General features: G+C 43.6%; 1 protein-coding gene across 1 annotated transcript; it reads left to right on the top strand.

Annotated features, from left to right (window-relative positions):
* Window positions 1–804: 804 nt before the first annotated feature.
* Window positions 805–2,121, top strand: LOC123146004 (thioredoxin-like protein CDSP32, chloroplastic). Its single transcript, XM_044565566.1, has one exon. It carries the CDS (start codon window positions 932–934, stop codon window positions 1,841–1,843), a length of 912 nt encoding a protein of 303 aa, XP_044421501.1. The 5' UTR covers window positions 805–931; the 3' UTR covers window positions 1,844–2,121.
* Window positions 2,122–21,707: the final 19,586 nt, after the last annotated feature.

A 21,707-nucleotide genomic window follows, 5' to 3' on the forward strand; every position in this document is an offset into this window, starting at 1 on the left:
GGCTGCCGAGGACACCGCCGCCGCTGCCGCCGTTGCGGCTTCGATCTGGCCAACTAGAGGGTATATAGATCATTTACCCCGGTCCTGTTTATTTCTGTGTTGGCCGTACTAGCTATTTGCATAGATGTTTCTGCTATATGCCTAGTACGTGATTACGTGATTAAATATTAGTACGGAATTAGTACTGTCAATGCCATATTCATGATTTATTTCTAGATTAGATTAATCAAAAAATTGCTAATATGCTCAACAATATCTATTATGTTGCATCTTCTGTAGTGAAAATGTTGTGATATTCAATTTGTAAAGTCTGCGACATATGACAGTGCATGTATGATATTTTAGATATGAATCAAAAGGTCTATATTTGAAATAGTACTGCATATGGCCTTACAAAGATAAATCAGCGTCAGATGGGTTACTGTAAAGTGTGAACTGGCGGACAGGAAGCAGATTCTGCCGCTGATATTTCGCAGGCGCTTGTGACGCTTTCAGAGATCCCTAGTTGAGTTTTGACAGGTGTTTGGTAGAGTTCGGCATCTCGGTGATTTAAAAAAAATTGTTTTATGTTCGTCCTATCCAAATCTCAGTCAATCAAAATATCGAAACCTGCCAGTAAACCCCAGATCACCCGAGAGTTCAAAGCAAATTAGTTGTGGCCATGACTAGGTGGGGCAAAAAATCAGATTGAGGTGTGTGGTCTCACCAAGAAGCCGACAAAAGTGGAAGTGCAAATCATTGAAAAATCTGAGCTGAATGAAACACCAGCCACAAACCATCTTGAGTGGATGAGTTTTGATTGGAAGCCAACTCCCCTCTCATCCTATTCTTCAAGCCCTCTCCCCCCTTCTCTAGAAGCAGCCAGTCAGCAGGAGTGCTCGCTCGCTGCCATCATCAGTAGCTAGCTCGATTAAGCACAGATAGTGCATCAATGGCGTCCACCGCACAGCTTCTTGGCCACCTCGCCAGCTCCACGGCCACAGCCAGCCTTAGCTTCACGCCTGTCAGCGGCGGCGGCAGCAGCAGCAAGGTCAGGTTCCTGCCGGCAACGGCGCAGAGGCGCCGCATGGTGGCGCGGCCGCGGGCGGCGGTGTCCGGTGCGGAGAAGGAGAAGGCCAAGCCGGCCGAGTCCGGCGGCAAGGAGGACGAGCGCGTGGTGCAGGTGCACAGCGCCGAGGAGTTCGACAGCGCGCTCCAGAAGGCCAAGAACCGGCTCGTGGTGGTGGAGTTCGCGGCGAGCCACAGCGTGAACAGCAAGCGCATCTACCCGTGCATGGTGGACCTCAGCCGCACCTGCGGCGACGTCGACTTCCTCCTCGTCATGGGCGACGAGTCGGAGGCCACGCGGGAGCTCTGCCAGCGGGAGGGCATCACCCAGGTGCCGCACTTCTCCTTCTACAAGGGCACCGAGAAGGTGCACGAGGAGGAGGGCATCGGCCCCGACCAGCTCGCCGGCGACGTCCTCTACTACGGCGACAACCACGCCGGCGTCGTGCAGCTGCACAGCCGGACGGACGTGGAGGCGCTCATGGCGGAGCACAGCGGCGAGGGCGGCAAGCTGCTGGTGCTGGACGTCGGGCTCAAGCACTGCGGGCCATGCGTCAAGGTCTACCCCACCGTCGTCAAGCTCTCCCGCTCCATGGCCGACACCGCCGTCTTCGCGCGCATGAACGGCGACGAGAACGACGCATGCATGCAGTTCCTCAAGGACATGGAGGTCGTCGAGGTGCCCACCTTCCTCTTCATCAGGGACGCCAAGATCGTCGGCCGCTACGTCGGCTCCGGCAAGGGCGAGCTCATCGGCGAGATCCTCCGCTACCAGGGCGTCAGGGTTACATACTAATTAAACCACCAAGCCACCAGCAATGCTTTATGTACGTACGTAGTACAACGATCGATACTTGTGAATTCGGCCAAACGAAATTAAGGAGTGCAGATAGAATTACTCCTGCAGTTTACTGCATGCATGCGGCATCGATCGATGCTATATATAGGTTCATATTTAGACATTTTTATGCTCTTAATTATCTGGTATTGGGCGCCAATACATACGGTTATAGCAGTAATAGAATTTTCGAGTGCAAATTGTAATAAGTTTATAATGGTTTTATTGTGATATTATCAGAGCTTTGCCATCCTACTTTTTTTTGATAGAAGGGCATTCTTTATTATCTCAAATGTTGCATCAAGCGATACAAAGCATTATGAATAACACCCGGCCTCTGCATAATTAAGATGCATACAGCCAGTCCCGAAAAGTCCGGCAAAAAGAAATGAAACTAAACCAACAAAACGACAACAACACTAGAGTCCTATAGACCAACACTATGTCTACGTCGAAAGTGGTGGTGGATCAATTCGAAGGTTATGCTACCATCCATGTTGGAAAAAAACCTCTGTAGCAGCCTGCTCCAACCGCCACTCACGCTGCCGAGTATTAACATGTAAGCCGAGTGTCAAAACACGGGTATTCGTCAAGGCAAGGAAAAACTCGTGGCAAAAAAGAGTGACTCGGCTTATGGCCTAGTAAATCGAGTGAGCCCTCTAAAAAGCCTTTGGCTTACATATAAGACTCGGCATACCGCACGGAGTTACTCAGCTTACAGCCAATCCTAGGCAAAGTTTGTCGGCACGTGGCGATCATGGGACTTGCAGACGGCAGCGTCACGACGCCTGCTGTAAGCCGAGCGCCCCGATAAACGGCACTCGGGTTACATCGCCTATTTTTCCATAACCAGATTTTCGTGTAAAAAAATGTTTTTAAAAATGTGGTCCATTTCGAGCCGGTGTAGGAAGGTTCAGGACATTGGGTGCTCGTCCCCCCCTCCCACTTTGAGCCGGCGGGAGGATATCTCTCAAGTGTTGATAACTCAACTGCTAAAGCTTATAAATATTATTTGGCTCCCCTTGTGTCAAATCAATAAATTTGGGTTGAAATACTAGCCTCGGAGACTGTTGCAATCCCCTATATTTGTTGGTCATCAAGACTATTTTCTGGAGTCTGTGCTGAGGAGCATAACTCTGTTTATTAAGTTCACTTAGGAGTTAATTATTCACTGCACTGTATCTTTACTGTGAAGAATCTCAGGGATTCCAAAACTAAGATCATGCCCTCTAAAAAATAGAGGAGGTAAGGAACTTCCAACTAGCTCTACTCTGTATTCGCCCTCTGTTTTAAGTCAACTTGTGGCACCACCACCACATACTTTACATACTCATATGTCACACACAGTAGGGACTAATTTTGCTATTGATGATACTTATGATGATGCTTCTACTTTGCTTCATAATATTGTTCCACTTGGTGAATTATTGGATTCTCATATTGCTAAAGCTAAAGAAACTGAAACTACTAAAAATTCTCAAGGGAGGAGAAGACAACTCGGTCTCCCCCTTCAAGGCCGTGGAAAAGGGAGACACTTTCTATTCTCAGTTTTATCCTGATCTTTCTTTATCTAATATTAATGCATTAAAGGCCGTTAAGTCAATCTATGCTCAAAATATGGTGCTCGCTCAAGAGGTTATTGCATTGGAGGAACAAAACCGTGCACTTTGTGAGATCGTCAGAAAGATGAATGAGTTGGCAGCATGGAAGGACAAGGCCACCACTTCATTGCCACCGCCAAAGAAAGAAACGGGTACGGGCACCACCCTTGGCTTATTCCAACCTTGGGGGAAGTGCCCCGGTATCATATCACCATCACTTTTATTATCATTATTTATTTTAGTTCGATCTTTAGTTACTTCGTGATTTAGAAGAATAAAAGTTTTAGTATGAAGTAGTTTTCGAGTGCTTGTTTCGTGATCGTTCTATCTATCTATGTAATCATGAGTGAGAGTTATATAATAAAGATTAGTTTGAGTTTTGTTAATTTACTTTCTTGCATCAATCATAGCATGAAAACAAAAGGACCATGTGCTAATCCCATGGGGAGTAACGACTTCACATACAAGAAGTATAGTTTTTAAAATTTATTGGAAGTTGACAAACATAGCATTGGTCATTGGTGCAATTCATGAAAGAATAATAAAGGAAGAGATATTTCACATATAAATACACTATCCTGGACATCTTTATTATTGTAAGCCCCCATTAATTATTTTCAAGCTTGATCAAATAGTTGATGTTGGACAAGGAAGAGAACGCAATGAGTTATGTTTGCTTATATTCACATCGAAGTTATACTGTCATGGATCCACTAACATGTGGTGCTTGCTCATAATATTTTGCTAGCCAAAATTTCGTACTTGGTATAGATACTACTTGTGCATCCAAATACCCTTAAACCCAGTTTCTTGTCATGAGAGTCCACCAAATCTACCTATGGATTGGATAAGATCCTTCAAGTAAGTTGTCATCGGTGCAAAGCAATAAAATATTACTCCTAAATATGCATGATGTTTTATTGTAAGGAAAAACAAGTTGTGTACGAACTTGTGATGGTGAAGAAGTAAAAGCGACGGACTGCATAATAAAGGTCGCTGCCACAAGGGGCAATATAATGCAAAATGATAGGCCCTTAATGCAAATAAGCGTCACTTTTTATTAGAGATACACAAGTAGTATCTCTACTATTGACTCTTGCAATGAAAAAGCGCATGACAACTTTGTTTCCCTCTGTAAAGGGTCTATCTTTTACTTTTTAGTTTTAACGTTTCTGTAAGAGTCAATAGTATTCATTCATATTTCGATTTTGATTATTCTACACTAGGCAAGCATCATGTGGTAGGGAAAGATTCAGGCAGATGAAGGAAATATGCCCTAGAGGCAATAATAAAGTTGTTATTTATATTTCCTTATATCATGATAAATGTTAATTATTCATGCTAGAATTGTATTAACCGGAAACTTGATACATGTGTGGATACAAAGACAAAACAAAGTGTCCCTAGTAAGCCTCTACTAGACTAGCTCGTTAATCAAAGATGGTTAAGTTTCCTAACCATAGACATGTGTTGTCATTTGATGAACGGGAATGATGTGATGGACAAGACCCATCCGTTAGCTTAGCATAATGATCGTTAAGTTTTATTGCTATTGCTTTCTTCATGACTTATACATATTCCTTTGACTATGAGATTATGCAACTCCCGGATACCGGAGGAATACCTTGTGTACTATCAAACGTCACAACGTAACTGGGTGATTATAAAGATGCTCTACAGGTATCTCCAAAGGTGTTTGTTGGGTTGGCATAGATCGAGATTAGGATTTGTCACTCCGAGTATCAGAGAGGTATCTCTGGGCCCTCTCGGTAATGCACATCATAATAAGCCTTGCAAGCAATATGACTAATGAGTTAGTTGCAGGATGATGTATTACAGAACGAGTAAAGAGGCTTGCCAGTAATGAGATTGAACTAGGTATGAAGATACCGATGATCGAATCTCGGGCAAGTAACATACCAATGACAAAGGGAATAACGTATGTTGTCATAACGGTTCGACCGATAAAGATCTTTTTAGAATATGTGGGAGCCAATATGAGCATCCAGGTTTCGCTATTGGTTATTGACCGGAGAGGAGTCTCGGTCATGTCTACATAGTTCTCGAACCCGTAGGGTCCGCACGCTTAACGTTCGATGACGATTTGTATTATATGAGTTATGTGATTTGGTGACCGAATGCTGTTCGGAGTCCTGGATGAGATCACGGACATGACGAGGAGTCTCAAAATGGTCGAGAGATAAAGATTCATATATAGGACGATGATATTTGGACACCGGAAGTGTTTCGGGGGTACCGGCTACATATCAGGTCACCGGAAGGGGTTCCGGGCACCCCCCCAGCAAAGATATGGGCCTATTGGGCCAAGAGGGGAAACACAGCAGCCAGCATGGGCTGTTGCACCCCCCTTGTTGGCCGAATAGGAAGAGGAAGGGAAAAGGGAAGAGAGAAGGAAGGGGAGGTAATTCGGCCTCCCCTTCCTTCCCTCCTCTCTCCCCCTTCCTTCCCTCTCCAGATGAATATGGAAGGGGGGGCGAATTGGGAGGCACCCAAGTAGGATTCCTCCTACTTGGGGCGCCCCCTGGCTGCTTCTCCCCTCCCCCTCCAACATATATATATGAGGGGGGCACCGCTAGAACACACAACATTGATTCCTAGCCGTGTGCGGCGCCCCCCTCCACTGTTTACGCCTCCGGTCATGTTTACGTAGTGCTTAGGCGAAGCCCTGCGCGGATCACTTCACCATCACCGTCACCACACCGTCGCGCTGACGGAACTCTCCCTCGACACTTTGCTGGATCAAGAGTTCGAGGGACATCATCGAGCTGAACGTGTGCAGAACTCGGAGGTGCCGTACGTTCGGTGTTTGATCGGTCGGAACGAGAAGAAGTTTGACTACATCAACCGCGCTGTCAAACGCTTCCGCTTTCGGTCTACGAGGGTACGTAGACACACTCTCCCCCTCTCGTTGCTATGCATCTCCTAGATAGATCTTGCGTGAGCGTAGGAAATTTTTGAAATTGCATGCTACGTTTCCCAACAGCAGATATATCCAGTTGGATATAGGTGATCATGAGTTGTTATTATTATTGACATTATCCCTGAGGTAAACGAGTTGGGAGGTGAAACATTAAACCCCCATCTTTCTGTGTGTCTGATTGAAACGTTTGTTCTAAAAATATGCTTTGAGTGTCAGCAATCATGGAAGACTATATGATAGTTGAGTATGTATAATTTGCTAAACCAAGAGCTCTTACATAGACTCTTCCTGTAAATATGATGAATTGTAATTGCTTTGATGATTGAGAACATAGTTTGTTAGTTTTCAAGAAAGTTTATTGTTTATACTTCAGCTTGTGGATGAACTGTTACTTGATCATGAGAAGTTTTATGACGAATAATTGTTATTATAATAATGATCTTGATGCTTCTATGTTCGTATTTTGTTTTATCGATGCCTCTCTCTATAAAACATGTGGTCATGATTATCGAGTTCGGCATTCGCTTAAGGACAAGCCAGGTGTAAGCTTGGGGGAGTTGATACGTCCATTTTGCATCATGTTTTCCTACTGTTATTTATAATGTTTTTTATCATTATTTCACTGTATGATGCAATTCTAATGCCTTTTCTCTCTTAATATGCAAGATATACATGAAGAGGAAAATTGTCGCAAGCTGGAATTCTGGACCAAAAAGAGCTACAGCAGAGATAGCTATTCTCCGAAGCTCCAAATTACCTAAAACATTATGGAGATTAATTTTGGAATATATAGAAAATACTGGACGAAAACGACACCGAAGAAGATAAATGGTGGGCTCACAAGGCAGGGGCGCGCCATGCCCCTTGTGGGGACCACAGAAGGCCTCCGGTGCCCCTCTTCTACTATATGAGGCCATTTTCCCTCAAAAACAAATAAGAGAAGAGACGTTTGGGACGAAGCATCGCCGTCTCGAGGTGGAACCTGGGCAGGAGCACGTTTGCTCTCCGGCGGAGCGATTCCGACGGGTATACTTTCCTCCGGGAGGGGGAAATCGAAGCCATCGACATTACCAACAATCCTCTCATCGTGGGAGGACCAATCTTCATCAGCATTTTCACCAGCACCATCTCATCTCAAACCCTATTTCATTTTTTGTGTTCAATTTTTCCTCAAACCCACAGATTGTTACATTTGGGTTGCTAGTAGTGTTGATTACATCTGTAGTTGATGCTAGTTGGTTTGTTTGGTGGAAGATCATATGTTCACATTGTTAATCAGAAATTATTCTTCTATGATATTGAACATGAATATGAGTTATGAGTAGTTCCATTTGTTCTTGAGGATATGGGAGAAGACTTATTATAAGTAATCATGTGAAGTTGGTATTCATTCAATATTTTGATGATATGTATGTTGTTCTTACTCTGGTGGTGTCATGTAAAACGTCAACTACACGACACATTATCATACTTGGTCCTAGGGGAAGGCACCGGGGAGTAGTAAGTATATGATGGGTTGAGATAGTGACAAAAGATTAAAGCTAGTTTATGCGTTATTCCGTAAAGGGCGGAATTTGGATCCATATGTTTCATGCTATGCTTAGATTTATGTTAATTCTTTTTTCGTAGTTGTAGATGCTTATGAGAGGGGGTAACCATAAGTGGGTAACAGCACCCTAGCAACGGTCCACCCACATATCAAATTATCAAAGTAGTGAATGCTAACCAACTAAACATAATGGACATGACTGGTGAAATTTCCATGTGTCCTCAAGAACGCTTTGCTCACTATAAGAAGTACTTTCGGGTTGTCCTTTGCTATAAAAGGGATTGGGCCACTTTGTTACTATTGCTACTTGCTACGAATTATCTTGCTATCAAATTATACGTTACTACTACTTACAGCACTTGCAGAGAATACCTTGCTAAACCGCTTATCAATTCCTTCTCCTCCTCTTATCAATTCCTTCTTCTCCTTGTTGGGTTCGACACTCTTAATTATCGAAAGGGCTACGATTGATCCCGTATACTTGTGGATCATCAAGGCGGGCCAAGCACCGCCGTGTGCTGAGAGGTCATGGTCGTTGGCCACGCCGGGAGATGGGAAGCCACTGCTCGGCTTGCGCTTGCGTGAAGGGCTTCACGGCGCATCACTTGTTGGCCGAGGGCCTTTGTTTCACGGGTCGCTGCCCCTAGTCCCGATGAGCCCGCGACGTCGGTCGTGGAACACCGCGTCCTCATGTCGGTCATGGAACACCACGTCCTCGAATAGCTTTTCCCGACATCGCCGCAGGGCTAGGCATGGCCGCTGAACAAAGCATGAAGCAAGGGCTTTCTCAACACGGGCCTGAGTGGAGCGTGAGATCCTTTCCACGAACACTGGTTCCGTTGTGTTGGGTTGTCGTCCCGATTGACAACGAGTAAAGGCATCTTCAACGGGAACCCGCAAATTTCCTCCTGCATCCGTCCGCGGACATGGATGCGAGAGGCCGTCATCCAACTGTAGCCGCATACATTTCAAACTCTTTTTCAACAAACCGAATGAAATTCGTGAAACAAGGCCGGGTTTCATATAAACATGACAGATTTCACATAAACACGTTCAGATTTCATATAAACATGACGGATTTCGTTACATTTACATCAAAGCGGTGCTAGTCCGGCTCTAGAGGTAAATTAATACCTAATCTAAATGGTCGCTGGCGCCCGTTCCCTGTGTCCGGCCATGGCCTCGAGAACTGAAGCTTCACCGTCTCCACTTCTGCCTCGGCGCTCTCCAGCTCCGCCTCCGGTGGCCCGGGAAGTGAACTTGTCTGCCTCCATGATAACACACAAGTATAGGGGATCAATTGTACGAATAATCACAAGTGGACATGGTGCTACGCGCGGTCGATATCAGGCCTGCTCATTCCCACGTGATTCGTGCAGTCCAAATACGAGTAACATGTATTCTGAGATCCATGGGCTGTATACAAACATTCTGCATTCATATTACCTACGCCCTCACCAACAGATGGCCCACAAGGCAGGGTCGGGCATTCAAACGAGCAGTGCATTTGAGCATACGTCAATTAAGTCGGGCCTGCAATCCCAGGACCCCCTCCCCTGCAGCTCATTAAGTCACCCAGGAAGTTTTAATGGAAACAGTTCAGGACCTTTTGTCTTTGACATCACCCAACGGAAACCCCTTGGCTTACTTGGACTGGCTAGAGTAACTTTTCATTAAACAAGCTTGATTAAATATTCTGACATAAACATTTATCGTCTCTCAATACAATGTATTGCAAGTGTTAGCCAACATTACCGATTATCAATGGAAACCATCCTCCTATTTTTATTTTTTTATTTTGCGGGGAAACCATCCTCCTATTGGTCACTTTGATTGCTTAAGCCATAGTTTTCCAAAAACCATCTGCCAACGATTATGACGGTGATTTTTTGAACAACCTGACGTACATTTTTCGATAGCTTAGAACAAAAGTAATGTAGGATACATTTCAAACATGTTTACATTTCAATGTTTAAATTCACTTATTTCGCTCAACCTATTTCAGTGTAACTGCTTAGAACAACACTTACAAGTGAAATCTGATTTTGATTGTAGAGACCTTATTCTTTTGAAATGAGCGAAACATGTTTCTTGAGTAGTTGAAGTTTATTTTAGTAAAATGATTTTTTAGAAGAGCGGATTTTTTAAATGAGTGCATGGGTACCGGTACCTAGCGAATGTTTTCAATCTGCCTTTTGAAATGAGTGAAATAAAACAATGCAATATGCTGTCTTAAACGAGTGAAATCACTATATTTAGAAAATTATTGAAGTTATTCGTTTTCAATTGATGGAAACGAGTGTAATCTATTTTCTGAAACGAGTGAAATCATTTTTGTTGAAGCTCTAAACGAATGAATTTTTTTCCTTTTGAAAATAATTGAAACTATTTGTTTGTATTAAGTGAAATGAGTGGAATCTTTTTTTTTAAACAAGTGGAGTGTATTTTAAACGAGTGCAATCGTTATTTTTGAAAATCAGACTAGGGCCGTTTCGAGGAAGGTTAATCTTCCAGCGCTTGTTGTTCGCTCGTCGGGCATCTGCTTTGCTTTTCCTGCACTTATCGAGCAAAAGAAAGACATGTGAGACCAGGCTGGAAAATTCTAACACATGAAATGTAAACAGGCATTTCCCACGTTCCACTTGAGCACCCAAATCCGTAATTCGCCCAAAAAATTGTTGACATGCTAGGGGGGTTGAGGCAATAGAGAGATGATTACAGGTGGGCTCGTTGGATCGTACCCAAAAGAAACCGAAAACCACAGATCAAGTATAGTTTTAGCCGGCTAATCTCTTAAACTCCGTTTCTGCAAAAGCCATCTCCTCTTCTCCATCTGCTTTTTCACAGGGCACGGCTTGGAGCGAGGGGCATGCTTAATGATGTCTGCCCACCTTCAAGATCAATCATGCCATCCCCGATCCGTGACGTGGGGTGCTGCCAGATGAGCATGTATTCATACGAGCATTAATAGCGTCTAGCCCACTCTTCCGATGTATAACACGACGTATTCAAGTGCGCCCCTGATTAACGCGTCAGGTATTACGAATGGGCCTGTATTAAGTAGGCATCTTGATGCGCAGCGGGACGTCTCAGATTTCGGCATCACGTGGTCGCATGTCTCAAAAATTCACGTCCATCAATTGTAGCCTTTCTCGATAAGTAAGAGTGTCAAACCCAACGAGGAGCTAAAGGTAAAATTAATATCCCTCCTTCAAGTTTTATCGACCACCGATACAACTCTACGCACACTTAACGTTCGCTTCCTAAAACAATATGAAACTACTTTGTAGGTGTAAGGATAAGTTTGCGAGAATAAAACTAAATGTACTTAGTGAGAATAAAACTATGGGTAATTTGCAACATAATAAAAATTAGTTGTTTAGTAGAAAGCTTTTGTAACATAAGAGAAGGATTGCAATTTTATATGAGGGGGAGGCATGAGTTAACATACTTTCTGTACTTGGATCATATGCACTTATGATTGGGACTCTAGCAAGCATCCGTAACTACTAAAAATCATTAGGGTAAAACCCAACCATAACATTAAGTAACAAGTCATCTTTACTCCTATACGCAACAACCCCCTTACTCAGGTATAAGCTTCTGTCACTCTCGCCACCCACTATAAGCGAATTATGAATGTATTGCAACACACTACAGCGGTAACCCCACACGCTGGCGCTACACGGAGGGCACCATAGGACGGCACCAAAATAAAACATACAACTAAAACCAATCATGATCATCAATCAACCCATAGGACAAAACGAATCTACTCAACATCATAGGATGGCAACACATCATTGGATAATAATATGTAGCATTAACCACCATGTTTAATTAGAGATTACCGTGGGTAGAAGAGGTGTTACACCGCTGCATAGAGGGGAGAGAGTTGGTGTTGACGGTTCCCCAAGCGGCGCTCCGGCGCCACCAGAAGAGAGGGGAGACAGCCCCCTCCTTCTTGCTTGGCCTCCCCCTAGATGGGAGGAGAGTTTACCCTCGGGTCCATGGCCGCCATGGCTCTCGAAGGGCAGGAGTCCCTCCGAGATTGGATCTCTCTCACTCCGTTCTCTTCTATTTCGTGTTCCTGTTTCCTGGCCGAAAACCGTATCCGGAGATCCGTAACTCCGATCGGGCTAAAATTTTAACACATTTTTTTCTCGATATAAGCTTCCTTGTGGCCGAAGAAGGACCCCAAACCGACTTACGAGGTGCCCACAAGGCAACCCCAAGCGGCCAGGGGGTGGTGGCGCCCTGACGCCTTGTGAAGGTTGTGGGCCTCCGTTTGCGTTGATTCCACCTCCCAAAAATCACACATATTCAAAAATAAATCTTCATAAAATTTTACCGCGTTTGGACTTCATTTGATATGGACTTTCAGCGGAACAAACAACATGCAAAAAACAAGAACTGGTACGATATGTTAGTCCCAAAGATAATATAAAATATTGCCAAACATATATGAAAGTTGTAAATATTGGCATGAAACAATCAAAAATTATAGATACGACGGAGAAGTATCAGCATCCCCAAGCTTAGTTCCTGCTCGTACTCGAGTAGGTAAATAATAAAAAGATAATTTTTAATGTGGAATGATACCTAACATAATCTTGATCATATAATCTAATCATAGCATGAATATTAACATACGAGTGATTCAAGGCAATAGTCTATCATTTGATATAAAGACATGAATACTCAGGCATACCAACAAACAATCATGCCTTTCAAAATAAAAATGCTAAAGAACGCTATCCCTATAAAATCATATAATCTTGTCATGCTCGATCTTTCTAACACAAAGTATTAATCATGTACAACCCCGATGACAAGCCAAGCAATTGGTTTATAATTTTTAACGCGCTTCAGCTTTTTCAACTCCCACGCAATACATGAGCATGAGCCATGGATATAGCACTATGGGTGAAATAAAATGCGATGATAGAGATCAATAAGGAGAAGTCAAAAAGGGAGAAAGTCTTGCATCAACTAGGTGGATCAACGGGCTAGGGAGATGCCCATCAATCGATATCAATGCGAGGAGTAGGGATTGCCATGCAACAGATGCACTAAGAACTATAAGTGTATGAAAACTGAACTGACAACTAAGTAGGTGTGCATCCAACTTGCTTGCTCATGAAGACCACGGGCATTTGAGGATGTCCATCATCGAAATATACAAGCCAAGTTCTTTAATGAAAAATTCCCACTAGTATATGAAAATGAGTACATAGGAGACTCTCTATATGAAAAACATGGTGCTACTCTGAAGCACAAGTGTGGTAAAAAGATAGTAACATTGCCCATTCTCTCTTTTTCCCTTTTTTGTTTTCTCTCTTTTTGGGGGCTCTTTTTGGCCTCTCTTTTTTCTTTTTTTCTTTTCGTCTGGTTCCTCCTCCCGACTTGTGGGGGAATCATATTCTCCATCATCCTTTTCTCACTGGGACAATGCTCTAGTAATGATGATCATGACACTTTTATTTACTTATACCTCAATATTACAACTCGATATCTAGAACAATATGACTATATGAATGTCTCTGATAGTGTACCAGGATGTGCATTGATCTAGCGTAACATGTATGATAATGATGAAAGGTGGCTGAGCCACAAATACTATGTCATCTATATGATCACGCAAAGCAATATGACAATGAACACGTATATCATAATAACAGAACGGTAGAAGTTGCATGGCAATATATCTCGGAATGACTATGGAAATGCCATAAAAGTTATGGTGGCTGTTTTGAGGAAGATATAAGGAGGCTTATGTGTGATAGAGTGTATCATATCACGAGGTTTGGTTGCACCGGCCAAGTTTGCACCAACTATCGAGGTGAGAAAGGGCAATGCATGTTACCGAAGAGGCTAGCAAATGGCGGAAAGGTAAGTGTGTGTATAATCCATGGACTCACATTAGTCATAAAAAACTCACATACTTATTGCCAAAGTTTATTACCCCTCGAAGCGAAGTACTACTATGCATGCTTTTAAGTGAAGCTTCCTATATGTAGAGAAACATGCATCCAAACTTCAAATGATATAAGTGAAGCACATGAAGTATGCTATAAGGTCATACTCAAAAGATATAAGTGAAGTGCAAAGAGCATTCTATAAATCAACCAAGGACTATCTCATACCAGCATGGTGCATTACTAAAAGAAAAAGAAAAAGCACACGACGCTCCAAGAATTTACGCATATCATGTGAACAAGAAGAAAGATGGGATGCCTTCCGGGGCATCCCCAAGCTTAGACGCTTCCTTGAATATGTTCCGAATCAAACTGATCTCGTTCCATTCATTGATGCATTACAGAAGACTCGTCGGTTCCAGGACGAGAGAGAGTCGCGTCGGTAGCGGGAGGAACCGCCCGACGGTTTGGGCAAGGGGAGATTTTCCCCTTAATACATTTTGTAATTAATCTTAACAGAATATTTACTTGGGTACCTAAGCTTGAACTCTTACCTCTCCTTATTCTTCTCATATTGATACCTCTTCGATCTTCAAACACTTCATCCACATAAAACTTAACCGAACTTTTTATTAGAAGTGTTAGTACATATAACATCAAATCTCATCATGTCTTGGTGTAACATTATTGTATAATTATAATCAAACATTACCTACAGTATGCTACCACAATTCTATGGCTCTCGAGTCAATGGGCTACAGTCTGTAAAGATGCAAATGGTACATATACTTTGACGTCGCGGGCGTGTCAGTTTCGTGCTCGCGCAACGGGGCATGGACTCGGCGATGTCCTCCTCCTCGTCGGTCTCGCCGAACACCGCCTCGGTCATGTCGTCGCCCTCCTTGTAGGCGAATTCCACCTCCACCACCCGCTGGCAGTACCGCCACCGGGTGAGGCAGATCTTGCGGGAAGAGCGATAGGACTTGAGCAACTCCTACTGCACTGCCAGGTCCGCGACCAGCGCGACAACCCTACCGACGGCGAGCTGCTCCTTCGCCTGACTGCCTCCAATCTGGACGGGCATGAATGCAAACGCTGATCAAAAACACACTGAGAGGGGGACGGGGTTTTTGAAGGGCTAGGGCAGTTAGAACAAGGCTTGGAATCAATCTGGAACGGATACAGGAGGTTGAGGGTCGGAGATGCCCTAAGCAGTGTTCTGTGCTGATGATGGCCGGAGTGGTTTTTTTTTGACATAAATAACTTTATTTCTCAAATGATAGTGAGGTCGTTTGCAACAAGTTGAGAAATAAAGTCCGGAATTGAGCTATCCCAAAACTCCGAGAGTCTACTAGAGAGGGAGTATTTAGCTATACAATCAGCTACTTCATTTGCTTCCCGTAGACAAGCAATGATTTCATAATGAGCAACATCTAATCCCAACTCTTTTCCTTCAAATACAGTAGCTGAATCTTGTCCCGAGTATTCTTCCATACTAAACGCTTGGACCGCATTATACCAATCAGATTCTATCTGGAAAGTATTGCAACCGATCTTAGAGGCATGAACTCACCGCGCTCATCCCGCGCAATAGCCCCCATTCCTCCATTCATATTCTCATAACAAAAGGACGCATCCACGTTTATCTTCACTACTCCCCTTCCCGGTTTCTGCCACATGTGATCACGCTTTCTTATGGGTTGATTCACTGCGAGTGAACGGTAAAAGTTCGTGGCCAGGACTCGGATTGAGACAGCTGCGTTTTAAACAATGTTGCGTGTCTTCATAACCAATCCGGCAGACCGGACACTGGTATATGACGCCCTGCAAGGGTTCCAAAACATGGTAGCACTCCGATTAACTTTCCACACAAAGTGCTTGATCTTCCCAGGTACTCGAAGAGCCCAAACATGCTTCCATATATCCTATTCTCGGCTCTGTTGTGGATAAGACAGATCCATCTGACGCCCAAATTGATGTTTAAATTCTGTGTGATAAGTGTTTGAGATCGAAAGGAACAAATGATCGAAGTCCCGATTCCATTGAATGATTCTCGGTATATATACAAGGGGAACATACACGACTAAGAGATGCGACTGTTCGTAGAGGTGCAAGGGGAGAGGCGCGACGGTTGCCAATGCAACCGACGTACAGATTACAATGGGAGGATTATCTCTTTAATTAACCTATAATTTAATCCTAACACTCCCCCTAATCCTTCCTTGTCCTTGCAACCGATCATCTCTGGAATCATACTTGAATTAACTCTTCTCCAAAACCCTGTGAGAAAAATGTGAGAAGTATTGTAGTATGATATGTTGCTAAAACTCCTTCAAACCCAGTGGGAAAAATAAGGAGAAAATGGTGCAACATATGATGGTTATTGTCTCTATTAACTCAATACGAGGAAACCCATAGAGTTAAGAGGACAATAAATATGTCGTATATACTTTCGTAAAAACCCCGGTGGGGAAAACTGAAAGTATGACATATGATCTCATGTTGCTATTACCTCATTAAAAACCTTTATGAGAACTTGTAAAGTAAACTCATGAAGGGAAAAAGAGTATAATATGATGCATTGAACAGGAACAATTCAGGAAGATACCCCCCCTGATTCTTGCAAAATTCGAACCCTTCACCTACCAATTCTATGAACACATTTCCGGAACATAGAAGTTGGTAGAAATCTGATGAACAAATCAGTCGCATGATTTGACTTGCAAGATATGCAATATAGTGATATTGCTTATTATGTAACATGTTTGCATCCGGGCAACACAAGAAACATTATCGTTGAGATAATGGTTGGTGGATGTAGCCACGAGGTCTGTTTCGAAGACTTCTCATGAGAGGGCTACTACACCTAGGAGGAACACCAAAGCTTGTCTACAATCTGACATAGTAGGGATCATATCGATCTATCCAATGATATCGGTGTTCACATTCCTATGAAACTGAAAAACCAGGACAAGATGTTTGATGCCTTGGAGATATCGGAAGATATTCTTGAGCACCAACCAATTGTGTTTGGTGGATCCAATGACATTATGGAACATTGAGTCCCAATATCTCATTTCCATCATCTCTTGGTCTAAATAGATCATTCTCTACGTCTAGAGAATGAACTACCATGAGAGTTATGGATGGATAAGATTTGTCCACAATGAATTTCCCCAAAATAGTTTGGATATAGACAACATGGTGTACAATAATGTATGAATGAAGGTGCTCAAGTTGTAGTAACGAGAGGTATTTTGGTTTACCCAAATCCTCCATTTTAAACTCCGTCATTTAGATGATTACATGTGTCGTCATTGCAGGCACACAAACATGGTTAATCAATCATTGTAGGAGTAATCCTTGTGAATAAGGAACTCACTATGTCGGTTGTACCAAATGTACCGACAATAATAATAAGTCATATGGTGACTTATTGATTTTACACAATATATGTTGCATTTTGTACTTCGATTCAGAATTGAGGTTCCGTCGGGAACCATCTATATCTCAATCTAGTGATCTACATGGGTATGTAATCACTACATCTATCAACTGCAGAGATAGATGATTTTGTACTGCCAATGATATAAGTTATCGGGAAGAGATTCCACCTTTGGAGAATAGTTGGGTATCTGCGTAAACCCTTGTGCTACAATACTTGCTCTTTGTTTCACCACCTCATTGTTCTCAATTCTGTTTCCAGAAGAAAACTGGTGTAGGTATTGCTTATGAATACCTTCCATTATTGAGCAAGATCATTTCTACCTAGATTATACCCTTTGTTTGAGTTCAGTCCAAGTGTTGTTCACACTTTGCCATGGCCATGGTCTTTGGATCTGAATCACTTGAAAGGTTTTGCAATCTAGTTGGGAAATGTATGTCGACAATTGTAGACTTTTGGTTATATGTTTCTCCAGAATCTATATATCAATACAGATTTGATGGAAATATCGTTACCCGTGGTGATTGCTCGCGATTTCCCAATGCGGCCAAGTCGGGTATTCCGATGTCCCGGTCATTGTGTGCACTATGACCTGGGTTGGTGGAGGTTTCCCATCCACTGGGTATACTACCCATCAGGTGTCTGTCAACGTGAAGTTGACTTGCATTTACTGATTGGTCATGATATCCTTGCTTGCAAAAAGCTGAATCCTGATGTACTATTGCCGTACTTCTCCCCTGTTACTTTGAACGAGGAGTTGAGTGGTTTTAGTTGGTACCTCCACTCTTTCCGACATATTTTTGCAGGATTGTGTGACACCTTTATGTTCAGTAAATGAATCTGGCAGGTTATTTGCAATGTGTTACAAATCTTCTGAACGCATGGTTCAGATCTTTGAGTACGTGGATTTGAGGCAGAAATGTGTTGAACATTCCACTAATTTCCTGGCATTCTTTATGGTACCCGAAATCTCCCCCTAATGCCTGGAAATGTTCCTCATTGAATTAGCATACTGGCCTTGAATAACTCCCCATGCGAGGGGCTTGAGGTATTGACGGAAATACAGTTATTCCTCACATAGATCCCAACTATATGTTGAGGGGCCAATGATGTATGCCGGGTGGTGATATCGGTATGCAACCAAATTACCGCAGATAGGAAATACTTGGTAGATATCCACATATCAAAGATAGAGGGTAATAATATTATGCAGTTCTGTCATGAGCGTGTAAAATTGCATGACTCCAACGTAAAGTTGGCAAGTTACAATTCCAAAGTAAAGATAATGCAATGAGCTTAACTCTTTGGATAGGATTCTACCAAACCATTTTGAGTCTAGACCATAGGACAAATTGCTTAACTCAATCCAAGGGCCATAGAGAAGGCACTCAAGGAGAATTCTGCAATGTTATCCATTCGGTTTGCTTGAAATCGATGTCAGGATAATGAGTCAATGGTTTCGTGTGAATAAAGCACACACTTAAGACCATCATGTAGATATGTCTTTTAGAACCATGGAATACCTGGATAGTCTAGTCAATGGATGGGAAGAGCCACTTACCTCAACTTGGTGCATTCAAGGAGTCTGAGTGGTTCAGCGTGGACTTTAAGGTGTGCGAGCCTTAAAATTAGCTTCCCTGTGTCACTTGTAGTGCACCTAAAATCCAAATGGTGTTAGAATTTAGCATCATAGCAACTATAAACTATTGGGATTGCTTATAGTTTCGGTTTCAACCCAATGTCTCGATGACCAAGGTGAGTATGCCAAGTTTTTCATGTACAAGACATTTTGGAAAACTATCTTGGGCGCAACATGTGCTACGGGTTTTGTAGTATGTGTAGTACAATCCAGATGATACACAGAAAATGTGTTTGCCATATCTGTTGCATATGGTAAAGAGAATGTATTTCTCTTTCTTGTCAGCATAATTTTCGCTATGGAAACCACTTTGACAAATATCTCTATAGCTTAGTAGGGTACGAGTTAAACTTGGGAAGCAATGAAGCATCCTGACGTTACTCGAGTACCCACAGGGATAGTAAATATGACTCGAGTTGAGCCAACAAATACCTCATCGCATCTAGCGATTTTAAAATATCTCCTTTCTCTCAATGAGAGTGGAAACATTGGACTTCCCTGAGTATAGAGTTTGTGGTGCATATGCCCACAAGGCACATATCATTTTTCATCAGATTGACTCACATAGAAATCTATATATAGACATGAAGATTCTTAAGAAAATCACTGTCGGATATATAGAATACATACAAATGAATTTGTATCAAAGTGCTGATACAATATATTGTGATATACAATATATGATGACAACAATAATCATGTTCTTATTAGAACATCATAAATGGACATAAATAAATAGATCACTAAGGAGACTAAGGGACTAAATGTAGAGTCTCCAAACATGTCGGTTGATGCATATTCAACCATCATGCTCTCCATGCTCATAGGGTCTAACAGCTTGATGGTGTCAGGTTGAGGGTTTGAAGTGAGTTTCAAACCATTACCTTTGAGGTCCTTTGCGTCCCGGTGGCGTGGCTTGGATTGCACGCGCTATCCCATGGAATGCAAGACTGATCTTGATATCCATGACCCGCTTAAGTAAGTTGTGGCCACTGAGGGCAAGTGCCTCAAATTGTTAGCCATCGATTACTTATAGGGGCAAGCCAGAGATAATTAATTTACAATAAGTAAATTAAAACCATCATGGTTTTGTAATAAGAATGCAAAAAATTGACTCAAGTACATAACTTGAAAATGCTCAACCTCAATTGTGGGAACATAACACATTGAAGATCATACAAATCTCACAGTAATAGAGATAGTCTACACATGGGCAGTAGATCCAACTCATTACCTTGTGTTTTCCTAATATAATGAGGGAGATGTTATTGTCAAAAATTTACAAGTTTGTTCTGCGGGAGAAATCAATCTCGACCGCTGTGACATGTTCATGAAGAATGTCAATGTGGTAAACACATAGAACATATCATCCCCGATAAAAACCGGTAATTTATTTATATTACAGATTGCGTAATATAAATACATCTTAATGTTGCAAAATCAATAGATTTCAAGAAGGTAGCTCGAAATCATTATTGTGAATCTCAAATTGCTAAGGATGACACCTTGAATTTTGCATATGTATTTGCAAGAAATTGAAAATCCCAATTGCAAATATATGTATTAATCTCGACATGTAGCGAACATGGAGATACATATATTCCGGAATACGTAGTACTCAATGGAAATGCAGTACTGAAACTGAAATAAACAAGTCTAAAACAGTGACTAGAAGTGCTGTTGTAGACTAAATGCTAATCTGCTAAAATTAATGTGCAAATAAGCAAAACGTGGCATGCTATGCTGGATGCCTAAATTCCCAGCGCATACATATGGCCACGTAAGGCAGCCCCGACCTGGTCCAACCGATTAAATAAGGGAGAGCCACTAGATGAAATAGACAGGTCTAGCAATTCCTGAGTCACTTCGATCCCAAATCCACAACGGAGACCGGCGGAGATCCCCCAACGCAGGCTGACCGGCCGCAACAGACCTCCCGCCGCGCTCGTCCTGGAGGAGGAGCCACCGCGGAGGTGGCCGGGCGCGACGCCGTTGTAGGCGCCATCCGCGAGCGCGAGCGCTGCTGCTGCGCGGCTGGAGTGGACTCTCCAGCGGGACGGCGAGGGCCACGAGGCGGCGGCGAGCGCCTGTGCGCCGCAAAGGCGGAGGATTGACTGGTGTCTGGGACGGCGCGGCAACGCCTGCATCGATTGCCGCGGCGCAAGAGGAGCCGCACACGCCGGAGCCAAGGATGAAGACGGAGGCCCCGGTCGGCACGGACACGAAGGCGAGCGCGTGACAGGCGGCGACCTCGACGACCGCAGAGGTCGGAGATGGCAGCGGCGCGGCCTCATGCTCGATGAAGACGATGTCGTTCCCGGGAGCCGCGCTCAACCGTCGCGTGCTCCGCGTTGGAAGCCGCCACCGGCTCGGGCTGCAGCAGGCCACTGAGCCACGGTCGCGTGCAGAAGGGCGCCGCTGAGCCGCGTGCTAGATGGAGCGCTCCTTGCTGGCTGTAGGTCGTCCGTCCCGTCTCCCGTGGATGCGAACCGAGGTTGCTGCCTCCGGTCTTGGATATGTGACCGCATCACGGACAACATCCGAGGAAGAAGAGACGACGAAGCGCCTCTCGGCGGGGCTGCTCGAGCCCATGGCCATCTCCGGCTGAGGCGGAGTGGTCGTATCGGCTCCCTCCATCTCGGCTCCTAGGCGGCGGAGCACGGGGAGTGCGGCCACGGCCACGCGAGGGCGCAGGTGGCGAGGCCATGGCGCAAGCGGCAGACGGGCAC

This window comes from Triticum aestivum, chromosome 6D (assembly GCF_018294505.1).
Source record: "Triticum aestivum cultivar Chinese Spring chromosome 6D, IWGSC CS RefSeq v2.1, whole genome shotgun sequence".
NCBI classification, from domain to species: domain Eukaryota; kingdom Viridiplantae; phylum Streptophyta; class Magnoliopsida; order Poales; family Poaceae; genus Triticum; species Triticum aestivum.